The sequence below is a fragment of the Schistocerca nitens genome, chromosome 2, assembly GCF_023898315.1.
Source record: "Schistocerca nitens isolate TAMUIC-IGC-003100 chromosome 2, iqSchNite1.1, whole genome shotgun sequence".
Taxonomy (NCBI): domain Eukaryota; kingdom Metazoa; phylum Arthropoda; class Insecta; order Orthoptera; family Acrididae; genus Schistocerca; species Schistocerca nitens.
The window spans coordinates 563,494,656-563,520,679 of record NC_064615.1 but is presented as its reverse complement, the minus strand read 5'-3'; the positions used below and the strand labels follow the sequence as shown (position 1 = coordinate 563,520,679).

The 26,024-nt window shown below is 41.3% G+C and overlaps 1 protein-coding gene across 1 annotated transcript; it reads left to right on the top strand.

Annotated features, from left to right (window-relative positions):
- The first annotated feature begins 9,393 nt into the window (after nucleotides 1-9,393).
- Nucleotides 9,394-20,350, top strand: LOC126236604 (probable NADH dehydrogenase [ubiquinone] 1 alpha subcomplex subunit 12). The gene is made up of 4 exons (XM_049946041.1): nucleotides 9,394-9,552; nucleotides 9,641-9,723; nucleotides 11,481-11,596; nucleotides 20,142-20,350. The coding sequence occupies exons 1-4, from the start codon at nucleotides 9,458-9,460 to the stop codon at nucleotides 20,274-20,276; spliced, it is 429 nt and encodes a 142-aa protein (XP_049801998.1). The 5' UTR covers nucleotides 9,394-9,457; the 3' UTR covers nucleotides 20,277-20,350.
- The last annotated feature ends 5,674 nt before the right edge of the window (nucleotides 20,351-26,024 follow it).

Sequence of the window (26,024 nt, the reverse complement as noted above, 5' to 3'; positions counted from 1 at the left end):
TGAAGCACCAGTTATTCATTTGTTACATAAAACTGCATGCAGGATTACTAAAAGAAACACTGTGTTATAATCAGCATTCACATCCCATAAAAAATACACTCCTGGAAATTGAAATAAGAACACCGTGAATTCATTGTCCCAGGAAGGGGAAACTTTATTGACACATTCCTGGGGTCAGATACATCACATGATCACACTGACAGAACCACAGGCACATAGACACAGGCAACAGAGCATGCACAATGTCGGCACTAGTACAGTGTATATCCACCTTTCGCAGCAATGCAGGCTGCTATTCTCCCATGGAGACGATCGTAGAGATGCTGGATGTAGTCCTGTGGAACGGCTTGCCATGCCATTTCCACCTGGCGCCTCAGTTGGACCAGGGTTCGTGCTGGACGTGCAGACCGCGTGAGACGACGCTTCATCCAGTCCCAAACATGCTCAATGGGGGACAGATCCGGAGATCTTGCTGGCCAGGGTAGTTGACTTACACCTTCTAGAGCACGTTGGGTGGCACGGGATACATGCGGACGTGCATTGTCCTGTTGGAACAGCAAGTTCACTTGCCGGTCTAGGAATGGTAGAACGATGGGTTCGATGACGGTTTGGATGTACCGTGCACTATTCAGTGTCCCCTCGACGATCACCAGTGGTGTACGGCCAGTGTAGGAGATCGCTCCCCACACCATGATGCCGGGTGTTGGCCCTGTGTGCTCGGTCGTATGCAGTCTTGATTGTGGCGCTCACCTGCACGGCGCCAAACACGCATACGACCATCATTGGCACCAAGGCAGAAGCGACTCTCATCGCTGAAGACGACACGTCTCCATTCGTCCCTCCATTCACGCCTGTCGCGACACCACTGGAGGCGGGCTGCACGATGTTGGGGCGTGAGCGGAAGACGGCCTAACGGTGTGCGGGACCGTAGCCCAGCTTCATGGAGACGGTTGCGAATGGTCCTCGCCGATACTCCAGGAGCAACAGTGTCCCTAATTTGCTGGGAAGTGGCGGTGCGGTCCCCTACGGCACTGCGTAGGATCCTACGGTCTTGGCGTGCATCCGTGCGTCGCTGCGGTCCGGTCCCAGGTCGACGGGCACGTGCACCTTCCGCCGACCACTGGCGATAACATCGATGTACTGTGGAGACCTCACGCCCCACGTGTTGAGCAATTCGGCGGTACGTCCACCCGGCCTCCTGCATGCCCACTATACGCCCTCGCTCAAAGTCCGTCAACTGCACATACGGTTCACGTCCACGCTGTCGCAGCATGCTACCAGTGTTAAAGACTGCGATGGAGCTCCGTATGCCACGGCAAACTGGCTGACACTGACGGCGGCGGTGCACAAATGCTGCGCAGCTAGCGCCATTCGACGGCCAACACCGCGGTTCCTGGTGTGTCCGCTGTGCCGTGCGTGTGATCATTGCTTGTACAGCCCTCTCGCAGTGTCGGGAGCAAGTATGGTGGGTCTGACACACCGGTGTCAATGTGTTCTTTTTTCTATTTCCAGGAGTGTATGTTTAAGATTGAATCTAGTTGCCAGTCCAGTGCAAACTTTTGTGCAATAGTCATATCTCCCGCAACACCTTTCTCTTCAAGATTTATAGGTTTTCATTACAACTTGTCTTTGGCTTTTAATAGTTCAGGTGCCTTTTTTGTACTGCAGTTAGCTACTGAAACAACATAAATATTGACCACTGATGCTTGCATAATATTTCACATGCAATCCAGAGAACTGCCAGTATATGTCTTCCACACACATATATTTAAGTAGACAATCTAATACATTACTTGATATATACTTCACAAAAAAACCACATTTTGCCACTGTTGCGGTGTCTGAAGGTTTCAACCCATTTCTTTATGAAACGTTACAAATGTTTGACAAATAAATTCCACTTATGATTTAAATAATTAAGACTGCACCAGTTAGTAGTAAATCATGAATGACTGGGATACAGGCTTTCCAGAAACATCGAATATAATGGACAAAATTAAATTGTACTTACTAATCAATCTGATTCTACCCACAGCACTTTTTCACTTCAAGTTGTAGCCATATTGCAGTCCATTCAATAATTGTAAGATATTGAATGTAGTACAGGTATGTATAAAAATTCACTTTATAAATAGAGTAGATGCCAAGTTACTTAGTATACCCATGTCATACAATTCAGACTGTTACCTCACCACTTCAATTAATCTTTTGTTTTTTAGTATAAAATCATAAATTTTAGCAAGAGAAATGAAGAAACATACCACTTTATAACAAATAACAAAAATAATGAACAACAAATAAATGATATCAGCAACGAAACGAAATAAGGAGATTTGTGCCTGGCCATGTATCAGGAGGAAATGAGTAGGGCTGGGCAAATGATTCTCACATTCAAACAGGTTCACGATTTCCTGATATGCTGCATGTTCAATACAGTATCTGGCTTGTTTGAACAATAATGTGATGTTTGACTTATGTGGTGCAAGTGAAAGGGGTATGTGAGAATCTATGATCTAGCCATAACGATAAGTAATGTCTTTGCTTAAAATTTAAAATTTCACAATTTTGTAAACACTGGAGGAAATAGTATCAATTCCTACAACTGTACAGACACCTATTGTGTTTGAACAAATACGCAATACCATTTCTCATGTAGTCGCGGTTTGTGTGACTATATAAACGTTTATGGTGATTTTATATATAAAGGCAACAAATAAAGACCAAAATGACCTCCAAAAATATTACCTTTCAGAACCCAGTACAATATTTTGTTTGTTTATGAGAGACTGCAATCATTTACAAACTAGGTTACAAATGAGCAACTGAGTCTCAGGATAACAGGTAAAAACGTTATTAAGTTTTAATCAGTTTGAAAACAAGACTGTAAAAATGAAACATATAATAAAGTGACTGTAATTTTTCTAGCGAGATTGACTTATAGTGGCAAGACTCATCTGGGAAATAATACTACCAGACTTCAATAGAGCACGGCCCAGTGTGATTACTGAAGAATGGGATACAATCCATTGGCAATTACCAGTGACATCAGAAGTTACCAGAGATGATGTATTGCACAGATTTAGTAGCAAAGACGAGTGTTGAGAAACAAAGCAATGCAGGACAGAGAATACTGATGGTAGACAATATCACATTCACATGCATTCATATTTCGAACATAATGTTAAGTATATCGCTTCTTTCAGTCCTAGTATCCTATTCTTCAGTTGATCTATATAGCTCAATTGATGACTGGAATACTAGAGCAAAAAAGAAACGAAAAAGGAACAGAAGTAACATTAGTGTGGAATACATCAGTTGACATATATGAGTTGTGTCTCGAACTTCAGTTGGTCTATAAAAAATCGACAAATGTAATGTTGGAATTTTGTACCTTAGTTGAACTACGCTAAGGCGAAAAAAAAAAGGACATACATAAAATTTGTATCCCATACTGCCTATATAGGTCAATTGAAGTATTGGATACAAATTTTTTGTTCATCTTCGATACTAATTGTATCGACTGAAAAAACGACATCTTCAAAATTTCTGTAGTGCAGTTGATGAATCCTGCTTGAAGTCTTCCATATTCATAGGAATAGAAAAATCCACACCTACAAACAAAAATCAAAAAGTAAAAATTTCCAGAATAAAGAAACAATTCTTCCAAAATATCTCAAACTAACTAAGAATGAAAGTAAGTACCAAATGTGTTGGAACGAACAAATTATTTAAATTAATACAAGCAACAAAAATCATACTCAATGTCTAGCTCTGTCTTTTAACAACACATTCATTTATTTCAATTTACAACGATGGCGCCTCGCCACAAATTGTAACCGGTTTATTATCTGTTGTTGTTGTTGTTGTGGTCTTCAGTCCTGAGACTGGTTTGATGCAGCTCTCCATGCTACTCTATCCTGTGCAAGCTTCTTCATCTCCCAGTACCTACTGAATCTGCTTAGTGTATTGATCTCTTGGTCTCCCTTTACGATTTTTACCCTCCACGCTGCCCTCCAATGCTAGATTTGTGATCCCTTGATGCCTCAACACATGTCCTACCAACCGATCCCTTCTTCTAGTCAAGTTGTGCCACAAACTTCTCTTCTCCCCAATCCTATTCAATACCTCCTCATTAGTTATGTGATCTACCCACCTTATCTTCAGCATTCTTCTGTAGCACCACATTTCGAAAGCTTCTATTCTCTTCTTGTCCAAACTGGTTATCGTCCATGTTTCACTTCCATACATGGCTACACTCCATACAAATACTTTCAGAAACGACTTCCTGACACTTAAATCTATACTCGATGTTAACAAATTTCTCTTCTTCAGAAACGATTTCCTTGCCATTGCCAGTCTACATTTTATATCCTCTCTACTTCGACCATCATCAGTTATTTTACTCCCTAAATAGCAAAACTCCTTTACTACTTTAAGTGTCTCATTTCCTAATCTAATCCCCTCAGCATCACCCGATTTAATTTGACTACATTCCATTATCCTCGTTTTGCTTTTTGTTGATGTTCATCTTATATCCTCCTTTCAAGACACTGTCCATTCCGTTCAACTGCTCTTCCAAGTCCTTTGCTGTCTCTGACAGAATTACAATGTCATCTGCGAACCTCAAAGTTTTTACTTCTTCTCGATGAATTTTAATACCTACTCCGAATTTTTCTTTTGTTTCCTTTACTGCTTGCTCAATATACAGATTGAATAACATCGGGGAGAGGCTACAACCCTGTCTCACTCCTTTCCCAACCACTGCTTCCCTTTCATACCCCTCGACTCTTATAACTGCCATCTGGTTTCTGTACAAATTATAAATAGCCTTTCGCTCCCTGTATTTTACCCCTGCCACCTTCAGAATTTGAAAGAGAGTATTCCAGTTAACGTTGTCAAAAGCTTTCTCTAAGTCTACAAATGCTAGAAACGTAGGTTTGCCTTTTCTTAATCTTTCTTCTAAGATAAGTCGTAAGGTTAGTATGGCCCACGTGTTCCAACATTTCTACGGAATCCAAACTGATCTTCCCCGAGGTCCGCTTCTACGAGTTTCTCCATTCGTCTGTAAAGAATTCGTGTTAGTATTTTGCAGCTGTGACTTATTAAACTGATAGTTCGGTAATTTTCACATCTGTCAACACCTGCTCTCTTTGGTATTGTAATTATTATATTCTTCTTGAAGTCTGTGGGTATTTCGCCTGTCTCATACATCTTGCTCACCAGATGGTAGAGTTTTGTCATGACTGGCTCTCCCAAGGCCATCAGTAGTTCTAATGGAATGTTGTCTACTCCCGGGGCCTTGTTTCGACTCAGGTCTTTCAGTGCTCTGTCAAACTCTTCACGCAGTATCTTATCTCCCATTTCGTCTTCATCTACATCCTCTTCCATTTCCATAATATTGTCCTCAAGTACATCGCCCTTGTATAAACCCTCTATATACTCCTTCCACCTTTCTGCCTTCCCTTCTTTGCTTAGAACTGGGTTGCCATCTGAGCTCTTGATATTCATACAAGTGGTTCTCTTCTCTCCAAAGATCTCTTTAATTTTCCTGTAGGCAGTATCTATCTTACCCCTAGTGAGACAAGCCTCTACATCCTTACATTTGTCCTCTAGCCATCCCTGCTTAGCCATTTTGCACTTTCTGTCGATCTCATTTTTCAGACGTTTGTATTCCCTTTTGCCTGCTTCATTTACTGCATTTTTATATTTTCTCCTTTCATCATTTAAATTCAACATTTCTTCTGTTACCCAAGGATTTCTATTAGCCCTCGTCTTTTTACCTACTTGATCCTCTGCTGCCTTCACTACTTCATCCCTCAGAGCTACCCATTCTTCTTCTACTGTATTTCTTTCCCCCATTCCTGTCAATTGTTCCCTTATGCTCTCCCTGAAACTCTCTACAACCTCTGGTTCTTTCAGTTTATCCAGGTCCCATCTCCTTAAATTCCCACCTTTTTGCAGTTTCTTCAGTTTCAATCTGCAGTTCATAACCAATAGATTGTGGTCAGATTCCACATCTGCCCCTGGAAATGTCTTACAATTTAAAACCTGGTTCCTAAATCTCTGTCTTACCGTTATATAATCTATCTGATACCTATTAGTATCTCCAGGATTCTTCCAGGTATACAACCTTCTCTTATGATTCTTGAACCAAGTGTTAGCTATGATTAAGTTATGCTCTGTGCAAAATTCTACAAGGCGGCTTCCTCTTTCATTTCTTCCCCCCCAATCCATATTCACCTACTACGTTTCCTTCTCTCCCTTTTCCTACTGACGAATTCCAGTCACCCATGACTATTAAATTTTCGTCTCCCTTCACTACCTGAATAATTTCTTTTATCTCGTCATACATTTCATCAATTTCTTCATCATGTGCAGAGCTAGTTGGCATATAAACTTGTACTACTGTAGTAGGCATGGGCTTTGTGTCTATCTTGGCCACAATAATGCGTTCACTATGCTGTTTGTAGTAGCTAACCCGTACTCCTATTTTTTAATTCATTATTAAACCTACTCCTGCATTACCCCTATTTGATTTTGTATTTATAACCCTGTAATCACCTGACCAAAAGTCTTGTTCCTCCTGCCACCGAACTTCACTAATTCCCACTATATCTAACTTTAACCTATCCATTTCCCTTTTTAAATTTTCTAACTTACCTGCCCGATTAAGGGTTCTGACATTCCACGCTCCGATCCGTAGAATGCCAGTTTTCTTTCTCCTGATAACGACGTCCTCTAGAGTAGTCCCCGCCTGGAGATCTGAATGGGGGACTACTTTACCTCCGGAATATTTTACTCAAGAGGACGCCATCATCATTTAATCATACAGTAAAGCTGCATGTCCTCGGGAAAAATTACGGCTGTAGTTTCCCCTTGCTTTCAGCCGTTCTCAGTGCCAGCACAGCAAGGCCGTTTTGGTTAATGTTACAAGACCAGATCAGTCAATCATCCAGACTGTTGCCCGTGCAACTACTGAAAAGGCTGCTGCCCCTCTTCAGGAACCACATGTTTGTCTGGCCTCTCAACAGATACCCCTCCGTTGTGGTTGCACCTATGGTACGGCCATCTGTATCGCTGAGGCACGCAAGCCTCCTCACCAACGGCATGGTCCATGGTTCATTTATTATCTATGGCTCGAAAATAAAGACATTAATATCTATGAATTAGCTGTGACGTCATTGGTAAAAGCCCACTGGTTGTATTCCGTTCTTCAGTTGAACTGTGCTTTCTGATAGCACCAACAAAAATCACTGGGTTGTAGGCTAATCAAAAGATCAAACAGAACTCAAGATTCCCCAAACAATGATCTAAACTGTTTGATCAGTTCGAGTCGTGTTCAAACACAGCACTAGAAATGAGTTGTGAGATCATGTGATCAACAATGGAAGGATGGTGTCAGGTGTCAAAACTTTCTACCCTACAAATCTTGAAGGTGCAGTGACGTGAGTTAACGGAAAGGGACGAACAGTGTGGGTGCCGCCATTTGAATTTCGTTGCAGAATGTTTTGAAGGGACATGACGGCAGTCTGAATTGGCCGTTACACTGAGCTGATTCTTCGCATAATCTATATCTGCAGGCCAATAATCTCTGGATTTGTACATAGTCACAGACCAATCTTACCGCGTTCTCTTAGAGTAAATATCTATGCGCGTTCTCATAGAGTAAATATCTGTGGAGTGAGCATTCACATGCGCGGAACAAATTTTGTGTTGTCAACATACATTGCCGGCCAGGTCACGTGTTCTCGGGACGTGTGTTTGTCCGTATAGCGCCCTGTATATTTAGAATGTCACTATCTCCCTAGTACAGACGGATTCTTTTCGTAGGTGTCGTGGATTATTTATATATGTTGCGCAGACAATTTAACAGTATCCATTTGATACTGGGAATAAACCAGCTACGTAACTTTTAAGGGCAAGTGATATTGCATTCTGCTTCTTTGCGATAGGTGTCACAGATCAGATGCACTCCATTTTTGGTAGTTTTCGGTATGATACGGCACTTCATAGTATTACAGAGCCTGACGTACATTTTTGCAATGATAGTCTTGCAAAACGACTTGACAGTACGGTAGTACTTTTACAAGAGTCCGAAAAACACCGAATTTGCCACACATTAGTGATTATATCCCTGCTAATTCGTCCTTTTTCTTCTGCTATTTCTGCGTATTTATTTTCTCGTTTTTGCGACCTAAAGCACAATTGTTCTTACTGGTGACACTTTGAAGTGTTAATTTAACGCATTTTACGTACTTGCTCCCAGTTTATTAAATAAATTGTAGACTGAGTAAGAAGGGGGGAAAAAAGGCGATCGGAGAATAAATGTACTGTAAAGCAAATATAGTTGGTCATGTAACAGTCAACCCATATCACCATTAAGGGAAGTGGAAAGTGACACAAATGAAATAAACTGAAGGCAAAATACACCAAAGAAGATGAATGTGTACTTTGATTAGCTACACTATTGTTTTTTTATTTGATTTGTGCAGAAAATGTATTTAAGCTGAATGCAGAAATTGGTGATAGGTGCTGTGGAAAATTAAAAATAGTTGGAATAGCATCCACCTTCAGCCACAAACATCCAAATTTTTCTCTCTGTCAACATTCCTCTTCAAAGTGTTTTGAACATACTTTGGAATATTCTGCGGGGACACAATTACTCCTCCTTATGTTCTGGAGCCACATCATTTGTCGTTGTTCATCCTTCGTGAAACTAAAATATAAATCACACATAATCATTCTCCTTGTCCTAGACACACTCAACATGGTCTCCTACAGTAACTTTATAGTAAACAAAATGGTTTGGACACACATATTATACGAAGACAATTACGGACTCCCACTCTGTTGAATTTATCTGTCTCCCGTCTTTCAAATCTATATACATAATCGAAAAGTCACTGAAAAATGCATGGAGGATAGTATTTGCTGAAACAACTAACCATTCCCTTTCCAGTTCCACTAGCAAATTTACGAGAGGAAGCGATTGTTTGTAAGCTTTTGTACTAGCCGTAATATCTATTATATAGTCATAAAATCGTAGAAAAATAGGTCTACACAATCAAGCCTAAATTATAATGCGTCTCGAAATTTTTAAACATAGTACCCGTGAAAAGTTGCTATCCCTCCTTTCACATATTTTTCTTTGCATCCGTAGCAACTGCAGTAATTCACCATCGCTATTATTCTATCGACAAACGGTGAAAACATTATTGATATTATAAACTCCAAACGCTGCGGAAAGCACACACGCACAGCGAAGTCCCGAAAACAGGTGACTATTCTGGTTTAATGTTGAGATCATGCGCAGAACGCTATGCTCACTCCAGAGATATTTACTCTATGCGCGGTCTCAGCGATGTTGGCGTGTACTGACCCTTGTAGCTATTCTACTATTTAAAGTTCTTTGGTCGTAAATTACTAATGTTCTTGTGAGGAGAGAGGAGGTGCGAAAATGCAGAAGTATTTGGCACTTGATAAAATTGCGAGACTTTTTGAAATAATAAAAGTAAATGGGGGAATACGAGGCACTTTATACAAGCTATATAGGTGAGAGGGCATAGAGACATAAATTGCTTTGAACAACTACTGATAATTATGAAAATTTTCTTAAATTTACGTCAATATTATGTTCTAGGATGGATGATGCGAAAGTTGGCACTTTGATAGGAGAAGACAAGTATGGTAACAAATATTATGAGAACAAGATGTACTTCTATGGTTAGTATTTTTCACTTTGGACCTTATTTTCTTATGTTGTAGTTCAACTGTAGCTCGTCACCGGGTAGTAACAATATAGAACAGTTTGTTGTTAAAGTAGCTTGATGGGACACCGCTAAGAATACCACAGGAAACAGGAGAAACGAAAGCAAGAATGCCGGCCGGAGTGGCCGAGCGGTTGTAGACGCTGCAGTCTGGAACCGCGCGACCGCTACGGTCGCAGGTTCGAATCCTGCCTCGGCATGGATGTGTGTGATGTCCTTAGGTTAGTTAGGTTTAACTAGTTCTAAGTTCTAGGGGACTGATGACCACAGCAGTTAAGTCCCATAGTGCTCTGAGCCATTTGAACCAGTTTTTTGAAAGCAAGAATCAACGTAAAACAACAGTGTAAAAGTATACAGTTACATTGTTTGATTAGGGGTAAGAAAAGTATGTCAGTTAAGGTTAATATTTGATTTTTTGCCAGTTGTTAAAAAGGTGGGTAATTCCGATTTAGGTTGGATAACTGTAATCATTTTTCCCAAGTCAGTTAAACAACCATCTCTGAGCTGTGATGTGCGAATGAGTAATGGTATGACATAGTTTTACAAAAATTGCACGAATTTTACGGTGGAATGACACACTTATACAAAAATTACTTGAATTTTACATTAGAGCGCGTTGAAGACTCAAGAGTACGTTTATCCCGTTTGTGCGTAAAATTCGTTAAGAAGAACCCATGTGATTTCATGGCACCACTGAGTAATGATACTAGGCTAAAGTGAAGAAATAGCATTAGTGGGGAAAAAGCTGCTTGTACCAAGGTGACCATTTGCAAGTGTTACTGCTAATGGCAAGTATCCCATCTGTTTACGTTTTTATGTTTAACATGTTCAATGTACTCTTTGCATTAGACTGAACACTACCTCCTATGTCAATGACTAGAGTAATTAGAATGTAAATTTTCATATTGGAATAATTGATGTCAGTCACGTGTTCTCTGCATATGTTTTTAAGTTACTCCTAACCATGCACAATGCCTTCATCTGTAGGAAAATAAACACGTGTTACTAAAGACAATCTGTATTATACTGGAAGTTTATTTTGTACATTTCACTCGTTATTGTTCCGTGCTTTTTGTTGGTGATTGCTTATGTCATCTCCCTCCAGAACCTCCCCTCTCCCCCCCCCCCCCCCCCTCCCCCCGCTTTACCTTTTGAATTCACCCCATGAATTGTCAAATTGTCAACAACTTAAGTCAGCAGTCATATTTTATCAAAGTCTGTAACCTATACTGTTTTCCACAATACTTGTCTGCAAACCCAAAAATCTGTACATTTATTTTGTATCAAGCCAAGAGCAAGGCAAATCATTTGGTTGTTTCAAATTATGCAAGGTGCTTGCTAAAGACAGCCGTCTACTCTGCTGCTCTTGTCCTTGCACAGAAAAGTAAATTGGATATTTAGTGAATAGTTTTGTAAATCAAAGGAATGAGCTTGCTACTCCTGCTTCTCAGTTGAAGCTCTCTGTTGTTAAACTGATTGCGCAGTTTTTGCTTGTATTGATTTTCTTTATTTCTTTGTATTCTTTGTACATGATACGTATGAATATTTTTCTCTAACAACTCAACAGAGAATATTACTCAGCAGTAAACTATTGTGTGACACTGACTAAATTGATTTGATATTTTGTGTAAGTGTGAAATAAACTATGCATCACTTACTGCTTTTATGTTTGGTGTTTTTGTTTGAATCAATATGAAGAATGTTTGTTTGTAGGTCGGAATAGGTGGGTTGAATATGCTGATAATGTGGGTGTAGATTATGATGGAAGTCAAGTTCCAGCTGAATGGTTTGGATGGTTGCACTACAAAACTGACTTGCCTCCTTCAAGAGTAAGTATATATTTTTTAATGTTACAGTGGAGTTTAAGGAATAAATGTTTTGTTCATTCAGTCACTCATTGTACCCCTCTGATCCCATAATGATTTTGCCTGTAATTTAATTCTATTTCATAGTCTGTATTAACAGTTTGTTATTGTAAGTGCCACATTCTATGTCTGGTTACACATTCAAAATATTAAATTGTCAAAATAGCAGCAACATAATAGGAAAAAAAACAGCGGTTACTCCTGCCTTAGCTGTACTCGGTAACCCTAGTGTTTCTTATTCTTTCTTAATATTTACTGGACTACAAGGATAATATTTAAAGAATAATAGTTACCTGCGTGCTGTCAGTAGAGGCTCACCTCGTGTGGACGTTGTTATTTGTTATGCAGTTGGCAGGTATCTTCAAATCCATTGATTTGGGTAAGCAGATGCTTTGTAGAAAAAAATAGCTAAGAATATAAGTTCATATAATTTTTTTAATGTCAACAGACTTTGTGTTTATTACATTGTGTGTGTGCGCCAACTGCATGCATGCACTAGAATGCCAAACACTAATCAAGAGAGGGATCTTATCATGATTCCATGAGACATAAGGCATGAAATTCAGGGATCACTGGGAAAAAAAAACCATAATATTTAAACACTCTTTGTGCAAAGGGAGGCATTACCGTCAGTGGGAGTGACTGTTAAAACTAAGTTTTGAAAACGGCCACAAGTCACACTTTGTATATTTTATTTACCGGTTTTGCTCTTCAAATGAACAAGAGTGTCAACAGAGTATACAGTTCAAACTTGGTTGACAGCTCTGTACATTAACCCTTTAACTGCTCTGGACGCATTAATGTGCGTGCCTTTGTACCTGTCCCTGGGTGCTCTGAAGATGTTTACGCACGCCACCTATCCTTCTACCTGGTACTCTGAATGTGTCATGTCGGCCTGAATTCAGATTATGTAAGAATTTAAATGTTGAACAGACCTGTTCAGAGTACTAGGTAGAAGGACTGGTGGCGTGTGTTAACACATCCTGAGCACACATGGACAGGTACAAAGGCGCACTCATTAACACGTCCAGAGCAGTTAAAGGGTTAAACTGTCTGTACTGTAGTACTTTAGTTAACAGTACTATAGTACAGCTAGTTTTATGTATAGAGCTGTCGGCCAACTTTAAACACAATCTTTAATGCTGTCAGCCAACTGTAAATTGTATGTTCCAATGATGCTCTTGTTCATTTGAAGAGCGAAACCAGTAAATACGAAAATACAAGGTACAACTTGTTGCTATTTTCAAAAACTTAACCTTTCTGCAGATTATCTAGTTTAGAAGATTTGAAAACCTCTGCTAGTTGGACAGTTAGTAACAGTATCAATTATAAAGCCTTTTAATTAATTAAAAAAAGCCTCAATCCATAAGCATGTAGACACTTGCTATTATAGCCATTACCAGTGTAGACAATTAAATACACTGTCCAATGAAAAAATTCTGAGACTGATTTCATTTATGGAGGATAAAAGTTGTCTGCGCAGTAACTATGGTGGCAGCTTGAACTGACAAATGTAAACAACAAATGTGCATTCGATCAGTGAGTTGTGAGCAGGCAGTGAAAAGTGTGTGTCCATTCTGTGTCAACATTGTGTTGCAAATTGCAATGGAGCAACAGCTTTACAGTAAAGTGTTAAAGACATTGTACATAATGTTTTGAAGAAGAGAAAAGTACTCATACATGCAAAGTTTGACCTGTACACCTTGACTCCTGAACAAATGCAAAGATGCATGGACACCTGCTATGACTTGATTGAAATTCAAGATGCGGAAATTCTTTTGTCGAAAAAATCATCATGGGTCATGAGACTTAGCATTATCATTATGAACCTTCCACAAAAAGTACATGAAGGGTCAATGCTATGATGACATAACCGACATTCAAGCCTATGTAAAATCAAGGATGGAATAATGACTTATGAAAAGGACAATAGCTACCCATCATATGGTGGAGATGCTGAGTCACAGATAGGTGAACCACACTGTATTAACCATCTTGGCCGTGCACAACACATGGCTACTAGACACACAGCTGATTGTTGGTGCAGCATCTCATGTCCCACATTACTCCTTCCGGTATCATTAATCTTAGACGTTCAAATTGAACTTGGTTGACAGTCTTTTTGTTGTGCCTATTTGCGACTCATCATCTCCGCTATATGGCGAGTAGCAACTATCCTTTTCATAATTCAATCCAACGTGATGTGCAAGTTGAACAACATCCCAAAGAAGGATTTTTCTGGCTGTTCTACATGGTTGTATGAATGTTATTTGCATTGTACTGAAATGGAGGAGACTACACAAAACACCTAAGGCATTAAAACTACAATCCTGGTTTTTCTCTGTTTTTTATTAATTCAGTCTCAAAGCTTTTTGGTCTGATGGGGCGTTACACAATAATAGATAAACAGCCAGAATAAGACATAAGCAGGAAACAAACAGGCTTATTTTAAAGTGAGATGCACTTTGTTAACTGTATTATGTTACTTTATAAGAGTGTAGCAGATTAATGATGGGTAACGTCTAACTTTCCTCACTCTGTTAATCTTTATTTTGGCTTGTTTCACATCCACTAAAGGGATCTACAGAATATGTTGAATGCTGCCTTTTATGTTTTTTATTTTGTATTGAAAGTTTTATTCTGCTGCTGGAAACAATTTGTTCTATCACAATAACATAATGGTGCTTGTTGCTGAATAATGTCTGTAAGCAGTAGAACTAATTTGCTCTCCAAAGTTCTTATTGATTCTCTTATAACAATTTCATCAGATATAGTCAAGTTTTTAATTTTTATATTTGTTGAATAATAACCCTTTATTTGCAGGTACCTAATTATCTGACATTAGAATAATGGAAATCTCAGGATGGAAACAACAACTAAAACTGAGGAAAACCAACCAATAACTTGCATATTGTTTAGCAGCAGCAGTACCACCTCCTCCTCTCCTGTCCCCTACCTCTGAAGGAGCCCCTGGGGGCTCGCCACTCTTTGGCTGGTTCGTGCTTGGCCTTTGCAGCATTTTTCCCTTTTGTGCTGCATGTCTATCCTCTTGCTATTCTTTTTCCCATCCGTTGGGGAACATTTCTGGGGATTTATTGGGAATGTTCTGCATTCTGTCACTGATGCACGAATAGTCTCACCTTTATTTTTGGCTCACTTTTCCTTTCTTTGTTTCCCTTCTCCTCTCGTTCCTCCACTTCGGTGTTCGAGGATCCTCTTTTTTTCTTCTTCCTCCCTGTGTGCTCCTGAAGGTCGGCCCATGCATCTCACGAGTAACGCGTAATTCCCAGCCCTGGGTCGCCAGGTAGGGTTCGCATGTACGCCCTGGTACAGGCCAGGCCCAGGGAGGCGTGATTGCCTGAGCTGCAACTTTCCCAAATTGCCAATTGGTCCCTCTACCGAGCGAGGTGGCGCAGTGGTTAGCACACTGGACTCGCATTCAGGAGGACGACGGTTCAATCCCGTCTCCGGCCATCCTGATTTAGGTTTTCCGTGATTTCCCTAAATCACTTCAGGCAAATGCCGGGATGATTCCTTTGAAAGGACACGGCCGATTTCCTTCCCCATCCTTCCCTCACCCGAGCTTGCACTCCATCTCTAATGACCTCGTTGTCGACGGGACGTTAAAACACTAATCTCCTCCTCCTCTCCTGCCAGTTGGTCCCTCTGTCAGATGTTTGGGAGGTGTGACCTGAGGTGTGAACAATCACCTAAGGTGGGTGTGCCCCACTGTGAAGGAAGCCCCCAGTTGGAAGGAGCACGCCATCGGAGACGTTGGCAATCATGGTGGATTTTCTTGCAATGAGTCACTCATCTTCCCAATTGACGTCTACAAAGTGTAAACATAATGAGGGTATTGATTCGAAGACCGTTCCCGCTGTGCCATGGTTCCTTGTGGTCTCATGTACTGAAGACGATAAGTCCTTTGCCACAGTCAGTCCATATATTATTCAGAATGGTGTTGATGCAATTGCTATCCCTATGAAATTCTGCTCTTGTTCACGGAATGGCACTTTGCTTCTGGAGATGGCTTCTGATTCTCAAACACAACACCTGCTTGCTGCCTCGCTTTTCCATGGCTACCCTGTTCATGTCGAGGCCCACAAAACATTGAATTCTTCCCATGGTGTAATTTACACCAAGCTGCTTGATGATCTAACCAAGGCTGAAAAATAACCTTACCTCTCTTATCAGGATGTCATTGCCGTTCATCATGTAATGAAAAAGGTAGATTCCTCCTAGGTGCCCACCCGCACTCTTTTCCTCACCTTTGATAGGGTGGTGCTGCCGTCCAAGCTCAAAGCAGGCTTTGAAATTATCACAGTCCGGCCGTACGTTCCAAACCTGATGCGCTGCTACAAATGTCATCGTTTTAACCACACTAGAACATCTTGTCGACACCCAGCCAAATGTGTAACCTGTGGCAGGGATGCACATGAGGGCGATTGTCTGCCTCCTCATCCCCACTGTGTCAATTGCAACGGCGGCCACGCCGCCTCCTCTCGGGATTGTCCCGTGTATCTAGATGAGCGGGCTTTCCAAGAGATTCAGGTAAAGGAAAAAGTGCCTTACCCAGTAGCTTGCAAGTTACTGGCTAGTTGCAAACCCTGTGTTCTCCCATCTGGCACCTATAGTTCTGATTTTGGTTACCCTTGGCTCCATGAAGGATATGGCCATGCAGACATGTGACTTCAAATTCGGCTTGGAGGTTGTGAAATTGCCCAGTGTCAAGGTAGCATCGCCATCCCCCCTCCCGCCATGCAACGAACCATCAAACTCTCACCTCAAGGGGTGAAGCCACTGACTACAGAACCAGTTGGCAGGAAAGGACAGAAGTAGTACTCCCATGAAGACTTCCTCCGTCCCTCCAGCCAAACAACATCCGAGTCTTCCTCTAACTGGAAAGGCTCGAAGAAATCCGCTAAAGGCAAACAGTCTTGAAGATCCTGTTCAATGGTGTCACCACGTGTTAACTTAGCCTGGTCGGCCTCTGTCTTGTCGGTGCACACTACCAACTGTTTTTCAATGGTAGACTCCACGGACTGACCACACAAGCAAGCCGATACTTCTGTGGACCCCTTGGAGCAGGATCCTCCTGCCCCTATGCCCTGTAGTAGCGACTCTACACCAGCTGTCACTCGGCGGCCTCCATCTCTTCCTCCTCATGACTGTCCTCCAATGGAACGTTTGCGGCCTTCGGTCCCACAAAGAGGGTTTATGGCTGCTTTTAGCATTGCAGAGTCACCTTGTACTCTGCCTTCAGGAAATGAAATTGCGCCCTCACTGTCTCTCTGAGCGTCATCATCAGTACTGTCTTGATATCAGTACTGTCTTGATATCAGTACTGTCTTGATATCAGTACTGTCTTGATATCAGTACTGTCTTGATATCAGTACTGTCTTGATATCAGTACTGTCTTGATATCAGTACTGTCTTGATATCAGTACTGTCTTGATATCAGTACTGTCTTGATATCAGTACTGTCTTGATATCAGTACTGTCTTGATATCAGTACTGTCTTGATATCAGTACTGTCTTGATTGTCTTTTCTCCTGGAGCATCGACAATGGCTTTCGCTTTTCTCCTGACAAAACCGTCTGCATGAATTTCTGGTGGCGCTAATGGTTTCTCCCACCATTCTACATCTTGGGCCTGTTGCCTTTCCATTCGTTGAAACTATGAAATTTCTGGGGCTCATGCTCGATAGGAAACTCTCTTGGTCCTCCCATGTGTCTTACCTGCCAGCCCGCTGTATGTGGTCCCTCACTCTCCTACATGTCCTTAGCGGTACTTCCTGGGGTGCCGATTCGAACCACCCTCCATTTGTACTGGTCCCTTGTCCGTTTGAAACTCAACTATGGGTGCTTTGTTTATGCATCTGCACGTTCATCCCTCTTACGCCATCTCGACACTGTCCACCATCATGTCATCTGTTCCGTCACGGGCACCTTTTACACCAGCCTGGTTGAGAGTCTGTATGCTGAAGCTGCTGAACTCCCATTGTCCTACCGCCGCAACTTTCTCCTCAGCAGGTATGCATGCCATTTGTCTGCCATGTGTGGCCACCCCTCCTGTGCCTCCTCCTTCGATGATTCCTTTAATCATCAGTATGGGGCTCGTCCCTCTTCTCTATTATTTCATGGAATCCGCTTTCGCCACTTGCTACGGCGGCTTAACTTCACACTACCTGCAACTTACCCAGTGGGTGTGAACCCTTCACCACCTTGGCTTCGTGAAGTTGCCCATGTTAGCCTTGGTCTATCGCCTCTAGTTTCATGACCTTCACATGGAACTTCACGATAGTACCTTTGTCTACACTGATGGCTCTCGGACTGACCATGGGGTCGGGTGTGCGTTCGTCATTGGCACCCGTGCCTTTCGATATCGGCTTCCGACACACTCCTCAGTATTTACAGTGAGCTCTTCGCCTTGTATCAGGCCACGGAGTACATCTGGCGACACAGCCTTTCCAATTGTGTCCTCTGCTCAGACTCACTCAGTGCCCTCCGAAGTCTATGTGCGCTGTACACTGCTCATCCCTTAGTGCAGCGTGTCCAGGAAAACTGTCACTTGCTCACTCTCCATGGAGCCAGTGTCCTGTTTCTGTGGGTCCCTGGTCAAGTCGGTCTGCCAGGAAATGAGGCTGCTGACACAGCTGCCAAGGCTGCAGTCCTCGTACCTCAGCCCACAAGTACCTATATTCCCTCCGATGATCTCTGTGGTGCCGTCTGTCAAGAGGTGGTGTCCCTTTGACATTGCCAATGGTCCTCTCTTCACGGGAATAAGCTTTGCCTCATAAAGCTTCTCCCGGTGCCTTGGACGGCCTCCTCTTGGCCCTCCCACTGGGAGGAGATTATTTTAACTCGGCTGCGTATTAGGCACTGCCTTTTTAGCCATTTAGTCATTTGCTAAGTGATGCTACTACACCACTTTGTATACATTGTGCCCAAATTTGAACTGTCTGCCACTTCTTACTGGAATGTCCTTTTTTTTTTTTAACAATTTACGTTCTAGCTTCGGTTTGCCATCTGATTTATAAGCCGTTTTAGCAAATGACACATGGGCTCTCAACCATGTTTTACTTTTTATCTGCCAAAGCAATATGGCAAGGCCATTTAATTTTTAGTTTTGGACCTTCGTTTCTGCATGGTGTTTTTTTAGCCCTTTTTCCACGTGCATGTTTTTAGCTATCTCCTATTCTGTCCAGGATTGACGTATAGTCGCTTAACTCATCTCTGTGTTCGTGTTCTATAGTTTTGACTTGGGCACGTATGACCCCAGTTGTTTTTTGCACCCTAAAGCAAAACAAAACAATTGGATATATTCCAGTATGTGTCTTGACTGTCAGTTTTTACTCTCCTCAGCTCCCACTAGCACAGTGGAAGCTGTTCTCTGATGTCTTAGCATATGTCATTTTGTCCCTTCTTTTCAGTGTTTCTGACGTTCCTTTTCTTGCTGTGTCTGTGTTGAACCACCTCATTTCTTACCAGTTCACCAAATTTTAAGTATCCTTATGTAGCACATCATCTTCATAGGTTTTATTCCATTCTTTTGTAGCCCCCCCCCCCCCCTCCCCTCGCCTCGCAGTCCATGATTCAGTTTCGTGCAATACCGTGTACATGCTCGGAAGTGTCTTTCTGAAATTAAGGCCAATGGTGTGTACTAGTGGAAGTCTTTTAGTGAGAAATACCCTTGTTGCCTGTGACAGTGTCCTGCTTATATAATCTTTGCTTTGTCAGCCAAGAGCTATTTTGCTTCCAAGGTAGTATTCTGTGCTCTGTAGACTGCTCATTCCAGTCCATTTAAAAGGCTCTGTAATTTTACCCCACTTTCTCTGAAGATGCAACATCAGCAGCAAATCTTATTGTGAATATTTTTTCACCCTGAATTTTAGTCCCACTCCTGAAGTTATCTTTCTTTTCTGTCATTGCTTCTTTGATATCCAGATTTAACAGTAGGGGAGAAAGACTGCATCCCTGTCTTACACCCATTTCTATCTGAGCGCTTTGTTCTTGGTGTTCCATTCTTATTGTAGCTTCGTGCTTCAAATGTCATTCCTACTGCCAAACTGATTCTCTTAAACTGACCGTTTATATTCATAGACAGCTAGTTGTAGTACTCACATAGATTGCTGCACAGTAATTGCAGGACTGATGGCATATGCCTCAACAGCTTTCACATATGACCCTATCTTTAAATAGGAAATGCCTGTTGCTGTATTAAAGAATGATATGTTGGGTCAGTTATGATTAGTTTTGTATGTGTTTGCTACACTCGTCATCATAAGCTAGTGAATGTTTCTTTCATCACTTTTATTTCTACATGCATAAAAGTACTTTACATGGTACTGATAGCCTCTCTTCAGTCTGATATTAAATGTTTGAGTGAGTGTAACTGAAATCAAGTAACTAGTTATTTGTTGTATATGACACCACCATACAGAAAAACTTCCAGCCTTTTGATATCATTTTTAAGTAAATAGTTATGTAATTATTTCCTTTTGTTTCAGGATCCTCACAGGCCCAAGTACCCTTGGATGCTTGACCACACAGAAAATAAATCTGGCACTGAAGGTTCATATATGCCTTACAGCACAACAGTACCAAAAATTCAGGCGTGGGTTCCACCGAAGCCTAGTCGCTAACTACTGTGTGAAACTCAGAGATGATAATTAGTGTAAATATTTTTATGTTAATTAAATCAAATTTGAAAACATAATTTAAATTATTGTTTGCCTCTACATGTACAGAATTTGTTAGTTTGTGTTTAGCAACTATAAAGTCGAGCACAGAAAAAATTGCTATTGGAATAGTGATATTTATATTTGTATCAGTTTTACAGGATGAGATTTTTGGGGCTATAATCCATGGCAGCATCAGAAATGTACTTGGCAGTGTTTCAATACTGCTGCCACTGCCATAGGAAGGTACTGTACTACTCACGTTGATGAGAGACAAGTGTTTTCTCCTCCATATTAGGAGAAAACAGCTTATTTCCATTGTGGACTGCTGTCATTAGGGTACAAATTCTTCCTGTTGGGTTCTTAATGATGATTGCAAGTTTTTTGTTAAGGCAGTTGTAGCCAACTTGTGGCAAATTTTATACATCTGGTCACAGTGGAGCTCCTTTTTCACTTCCTCCAAAGTGTGTAAACCTGTGATTGTACTTTATATAATAATTGAAAGCAGTTCTCAATAAACGGCCCTTTTAAGGGCCACAAATACTACACATTGATCTTGCCAACAGCCAAGAAGCGATTCTTCTTAGTGTTTTAGCTCTCTAGGGCACTCTGGGAACCTAATTCTGTTAAAATATATCACGCATACTTCAAAATCACCCCAAGAGGCAGAAAAGTGGAAAATAGCCAACTGTATACAGCAGCAAATTCAAAGCCATCAGCAATGAAATAAAGAAAAGTCAACAAAAACAAGAGACCCGTGAAAAATAGTCCAAAGCCACCTGACAATATAACTAGTATTTTTGTGTGATGCTGAAGATTCCAAGGAAACTAGGAAGTATAATGCCTGCCTGAAAGAAATAGCAAGATCTACTAGTCATGTACTGCACTTCACAGACACTGATGCTATGAAGTGTGTTAGTGTCGTGGTTCAAATCATAAAACATTTTGTACATGGCTGGAGCAGCATCTGAAGGACGAAATCTTTTAGAAATAATAATCAGCCAATCAGTTGCAAAACTGAACATTTATTAAACAATTTTCAACATTTATAAAAACACCTTCAGAAGGCAACATTGACAACTGGGTCACATGTTGTGGCTATATTTTAAGGTACAACATGTAACCCATTTGTCAATATTTCCTTCTGAAGAAGATGGTGTTATAAGTGTTGAATCCGTGGCAAAGGGGTTTTTGATAAACCTTGCATTTTAGGAAGCTGCTGGCCTTGGTGCATGCATGTCACAAGGCACAACACTTTAGATATCTCACACAAGCTGGAGACGCTCTTGTGATATTGGATGTGTGCTGAAGTGATTGCTGTGATAGAATCAGATAATTGATGGTCACCCAGTGTGTTAGGTCCACAGTTCATACAGTAGTGTTAAAAGACAGAGAAATACATTGTGAGTGTAAAATTAAACAGGGCATGGAGGAGAAGAAGAAAGAGTACGGATGAAGTGTGTACATCTGGTCATATACACACATCAAAAAAAGTTTTGCATTACCTCAGTTCGGAGAGTTCCGGAACCTGTACAAAAAATTGAAATAGAGATCAACATAAACATCATTTCCACCTTTTTTATTGCTCATGAAAACCACACATTGCATGTTGTACCACCATTCAGTGAGACCTTCAGAGGCGGTGGTCCAGATTGCTGTACACACCGGTACCTCTAATACCCAGTAGCATGTCCTCTTGCATTGATGCATGCCTATATTTGTCACGGAATACTATCCACAACTTCATAAAGGCACTGTTGGTCCACATTGTCCCACTCCTTAACGGCGATTTGATGTAGATCCCTCAGACTGGTTGGTGGGTCATGTCGTCTGTAAACAGTCCTTTTCAATCTACTCCCAGACATAATAATAATGGCGTGTGACGAGGGCCTCCCGTCGGGTAGACCGCTCGCCTCGTGCAAGTCTTTAGATTTGACGCCACTTCAGCGACTTGTGCGTTGATGGGGATGAAATGATGATGATTAGGACAACACAACACTCAGTCCCTGAGCGGAGAAAATCTCCGACCCAGCTGTGAATCGAACCCGGGCCCTTAGGATTGACAGTCTGTCGTGCTGACCACTCAGCTACCGGGGGCGGACACTCCCATATATGTTCGATAGGGTTCATGTCTGGAGAACGTGCTGGCTACTCTAGTCGAGCGATGTAATTATCCTGAAGGAAGTCATTCATGAGATGTGCATGGTGGGGGCGCGAATTGTCATCCATGAAGATGAATGCCTCGCCAATATGCTGCCGGTATGGTTGCACTCACTGTTGGTCAGAGGATGGCATTCATGTATCATACAGCCGTTGCGGCGCCTTCCGTGACCACCAGCAGTGTACCTCAGCCCCACATAATACCACCCCAAAACAGCAGGAAACCTTCATCTTGCTGCACTTGCTGGTGGACAGTGTGTCTAAGGCGTTCAGCCTGACTGGGCTGCCTCGCAAACATGTCCGACAATTGTCTGACTGAAGGCATATGCGACTCTCGGTGGTGAAGAGAATGTGATGCCAATCCTGAGCGGTCTATTTGGCATGTGGTTGGACACATCTTTACTGCGCTGCATGGTGTCGTGATTGCAAAGATGGACCTTGCCATGGATGTCGGGAGTGAAGTTGCGCTTCATGCAGCCTATTGCGCACAGTTTGAGTCGTAATACAACATCCTGTGGCTCCACTAAAGCGTTATTCAAGATGGTGGCCTTGCTGTCGGGGTTCCTCTGAGCCACAGTCCATAGGTAGGCTGATGCAAAACTTTTTTGATGGATGTATTAAAGGATTGGAATGTTTCTATGTACAGAGGCTCACATATGTCCCTGGCCACCGGGAGCAATAGAAGATTTACCGCTCTCAGTATTGTATAGAAGAGGCGTCAAAAATTATAACTCCAACCCACAACAAACTGCATAGGCTGTGTGTGATGAATACTTATCTGGTTAAAAAACTCCTTTAAGGAATAAAGAAGAAGCTGAATAAATAAATACAGTTTTAAAAGACAGTATGATTTCTCAATTTAAAAATATTTGTACATTGTCTGAAGCACAGTCATTGTTGTCATCAACACACACTTGCTTGAGTCTTTGAATTGATGGGCAGCTGTATCCTTAGAGATTTCAGATTGATGCACCCTTCAAGACGTCGTGCAACCACAACACATCTCATGACCTTTGACATAAACTATACTGTCTGTATTATCATGGTTTTGGTGTGATGCTGCCATATTTTCATATGGTGTTCCCTCCTCATTCCAGCATTTTCCATGGTGAAAGCAAGTTAGCCATGCAGCATTTCTATGAGACTTTGCACACTGTACTGTACTAAACAGTTTGGGGGAAGCAGCAGTTATGGATGACCACATTAATACTTGTCCAGTATTGGAGCATATAATAAGTACAACATTCGGAAACAAAAATTGTCCACTCTTGTGAAAAGCATGTATTCCGTGTGATGTTTGCACTTTGAGGTGTCATTGTGAAATATCTTGCATGTAATGCAATTTTTCTACATTTATTCTAAATGTATGATATCTGTGAGAGGTGAATAGTGTTAAAGATGGTCATGTAGCAATAATGTGTGTGTTCCATTTCTTGGAGGTAGGCTTTGTGATGATTCAAATTCAGTGTGTATGTCAACAGTCCCAGATTTCATGGCCTCATTTTTCTGTGAACCACCTGTCACCACTATGGGTGCTACTTGTTTAAACTTCTGTAGACTGAATGTGCACCTGAATATATCAGTCTCATGGTAAGCCCATGGGCTACACACATTTTTACCCCAGTCAGGCTGCAGGCTGTCGTATGGAAAAGAACTCAGGAGTTAGGTAAATTTTAACATGGATTAGTTTAAAAGTCTCAAATATGCTTGAATCCTTTTTCAGATTTCTCTTCGTGTCAGTCCACAGTGCTAGTATTATGAATTGAACTGATGTCTTGATCACCCACATCTGTCAGATTGCCCTCAGTAGAACTGGATATTCAAACAGCTTCCATGAATGAAAAGTTAATGACAGTTGAACTCTGGAATCACGCTCTTCATCTGATACAGATACATGAGACACTTTCCACATTGATTGATCCAATACAACTTCATTCACTTTTTATTGCCCCTCTTGAGTGTATGCATTATTATCCACCACACTTCGAACTGGAATCAGTTCCTGTTTGTCATTCATAATGATGTGCTTTTTATCCTTAAATAACCCTATAAATGTTTTTCTGTGTAGAAGTGCCTACCTATTGATCCGTCTGTGAACCAACATGCATTTTGTGAAGCATTCAGGTGCAAAGCTGATGTGGAGATGTATGTTTTGAGGATTGATGTGTTTCCAACATTTCTTGTGTGGTCAACCTCAGTGGCATCAAGTTTGTATCATACCTCTTGAAACAGAAAGGCAAACACATTATGTGTAAGTCAAGATGCTTCTGCTGGAGAGCTCACATTCTTCTTTATAAATGTTCTTTCCAAATACCGGAAACTGTTGCTTGGAACTGTTAAATCATCTTGATGTTCAATTGAGAATTTTTCTCTCATCATTATGAAGTAAAAGGTTTGTGGGAGTAATATTCTGGGTGAATGAATTGCATGTCGTATTGAAGTCCTTATATCGAGCGATGTCATTGTGTGGTTTCAGTCCTGTTAATTTAAGGACCTCGGAACATTATCATGTTGTGCTTTTCTGCTGCAAAGTGCTGTCCTGATGGGTGTGAGCATTGATTTTATTCTTTATACCCATGATGCTGCTGCTGCTGCATCAGGTGGAGATGTACTATGATTTCCTCTCCTAAGAAAACGAGTAGAATCTTGTCCTGGTCCACAGTGTTTAACTGAAGATAGTTTAATGTCTGAACAGTCAGTGGGAAATTTGAGACTTCTTGACACCTCAGTGAGTCTGTAGCCTGGCCCGAATTAACTGGTTGTTGAGGTACAAATTCGTTGTGATATTGCACTCAGCAGACTGTGTAATTACTTTGAATGGCACTTAAATATTTCAACCACTTTGAGACATAACATTTTCTTTTTTAAATGAAAGTGTAATTAAGTGAATTTATTGCAGTCAGTAGCCCAATGAAATAAAAACAGTCTGTGTAGTGATGTAACTCAGTAATGTAGAATATTTAATTTGAGATCTGCTTTTAGTCCTGGAAACCTTGCCAAGAACTGGATTTTGTTTTAGGTATAATCAGGGTGTAATACAAAATAAGAAACAGATACACCTTAATACTTCTCATTGCAGATTTGTTGCACCAGTGACATGGATGTTGCATAACGAAACCTCTGATCCACTGTGAGACCTCTGCCTTCCAAAACTCGAGTGCTTATATACCCCAGTGTCCAAAATTAAAGCAACAAACTGCTACTGACCTGTCGTGTGTGTAATTCACAAAATAATCATACAGACTGTCAACAGATGTCATTATGATCATGTTCTGCACAGAAGATGGCATTCCGATCAATGGACAACCACGCCAGCAATGGCGTCAGGGCACCTTTCAAGTGGGATAGTGTTCGCAGGGTAGTCCCACATTAACAATCACTGTGTACACAGTCACAGACTGTGCAATATGGCATAGAGAACACACCTGTAGTCACTCTGCTGTGTGGAGGGTCATAGGAAAAATGGAAGCAGGATGGTCACAAGATGATGTGGCCCGATGGCTTAATGGGAATTGTTGTGTTGATTCTCGATGAGGTGACTGTTTAGAGAGA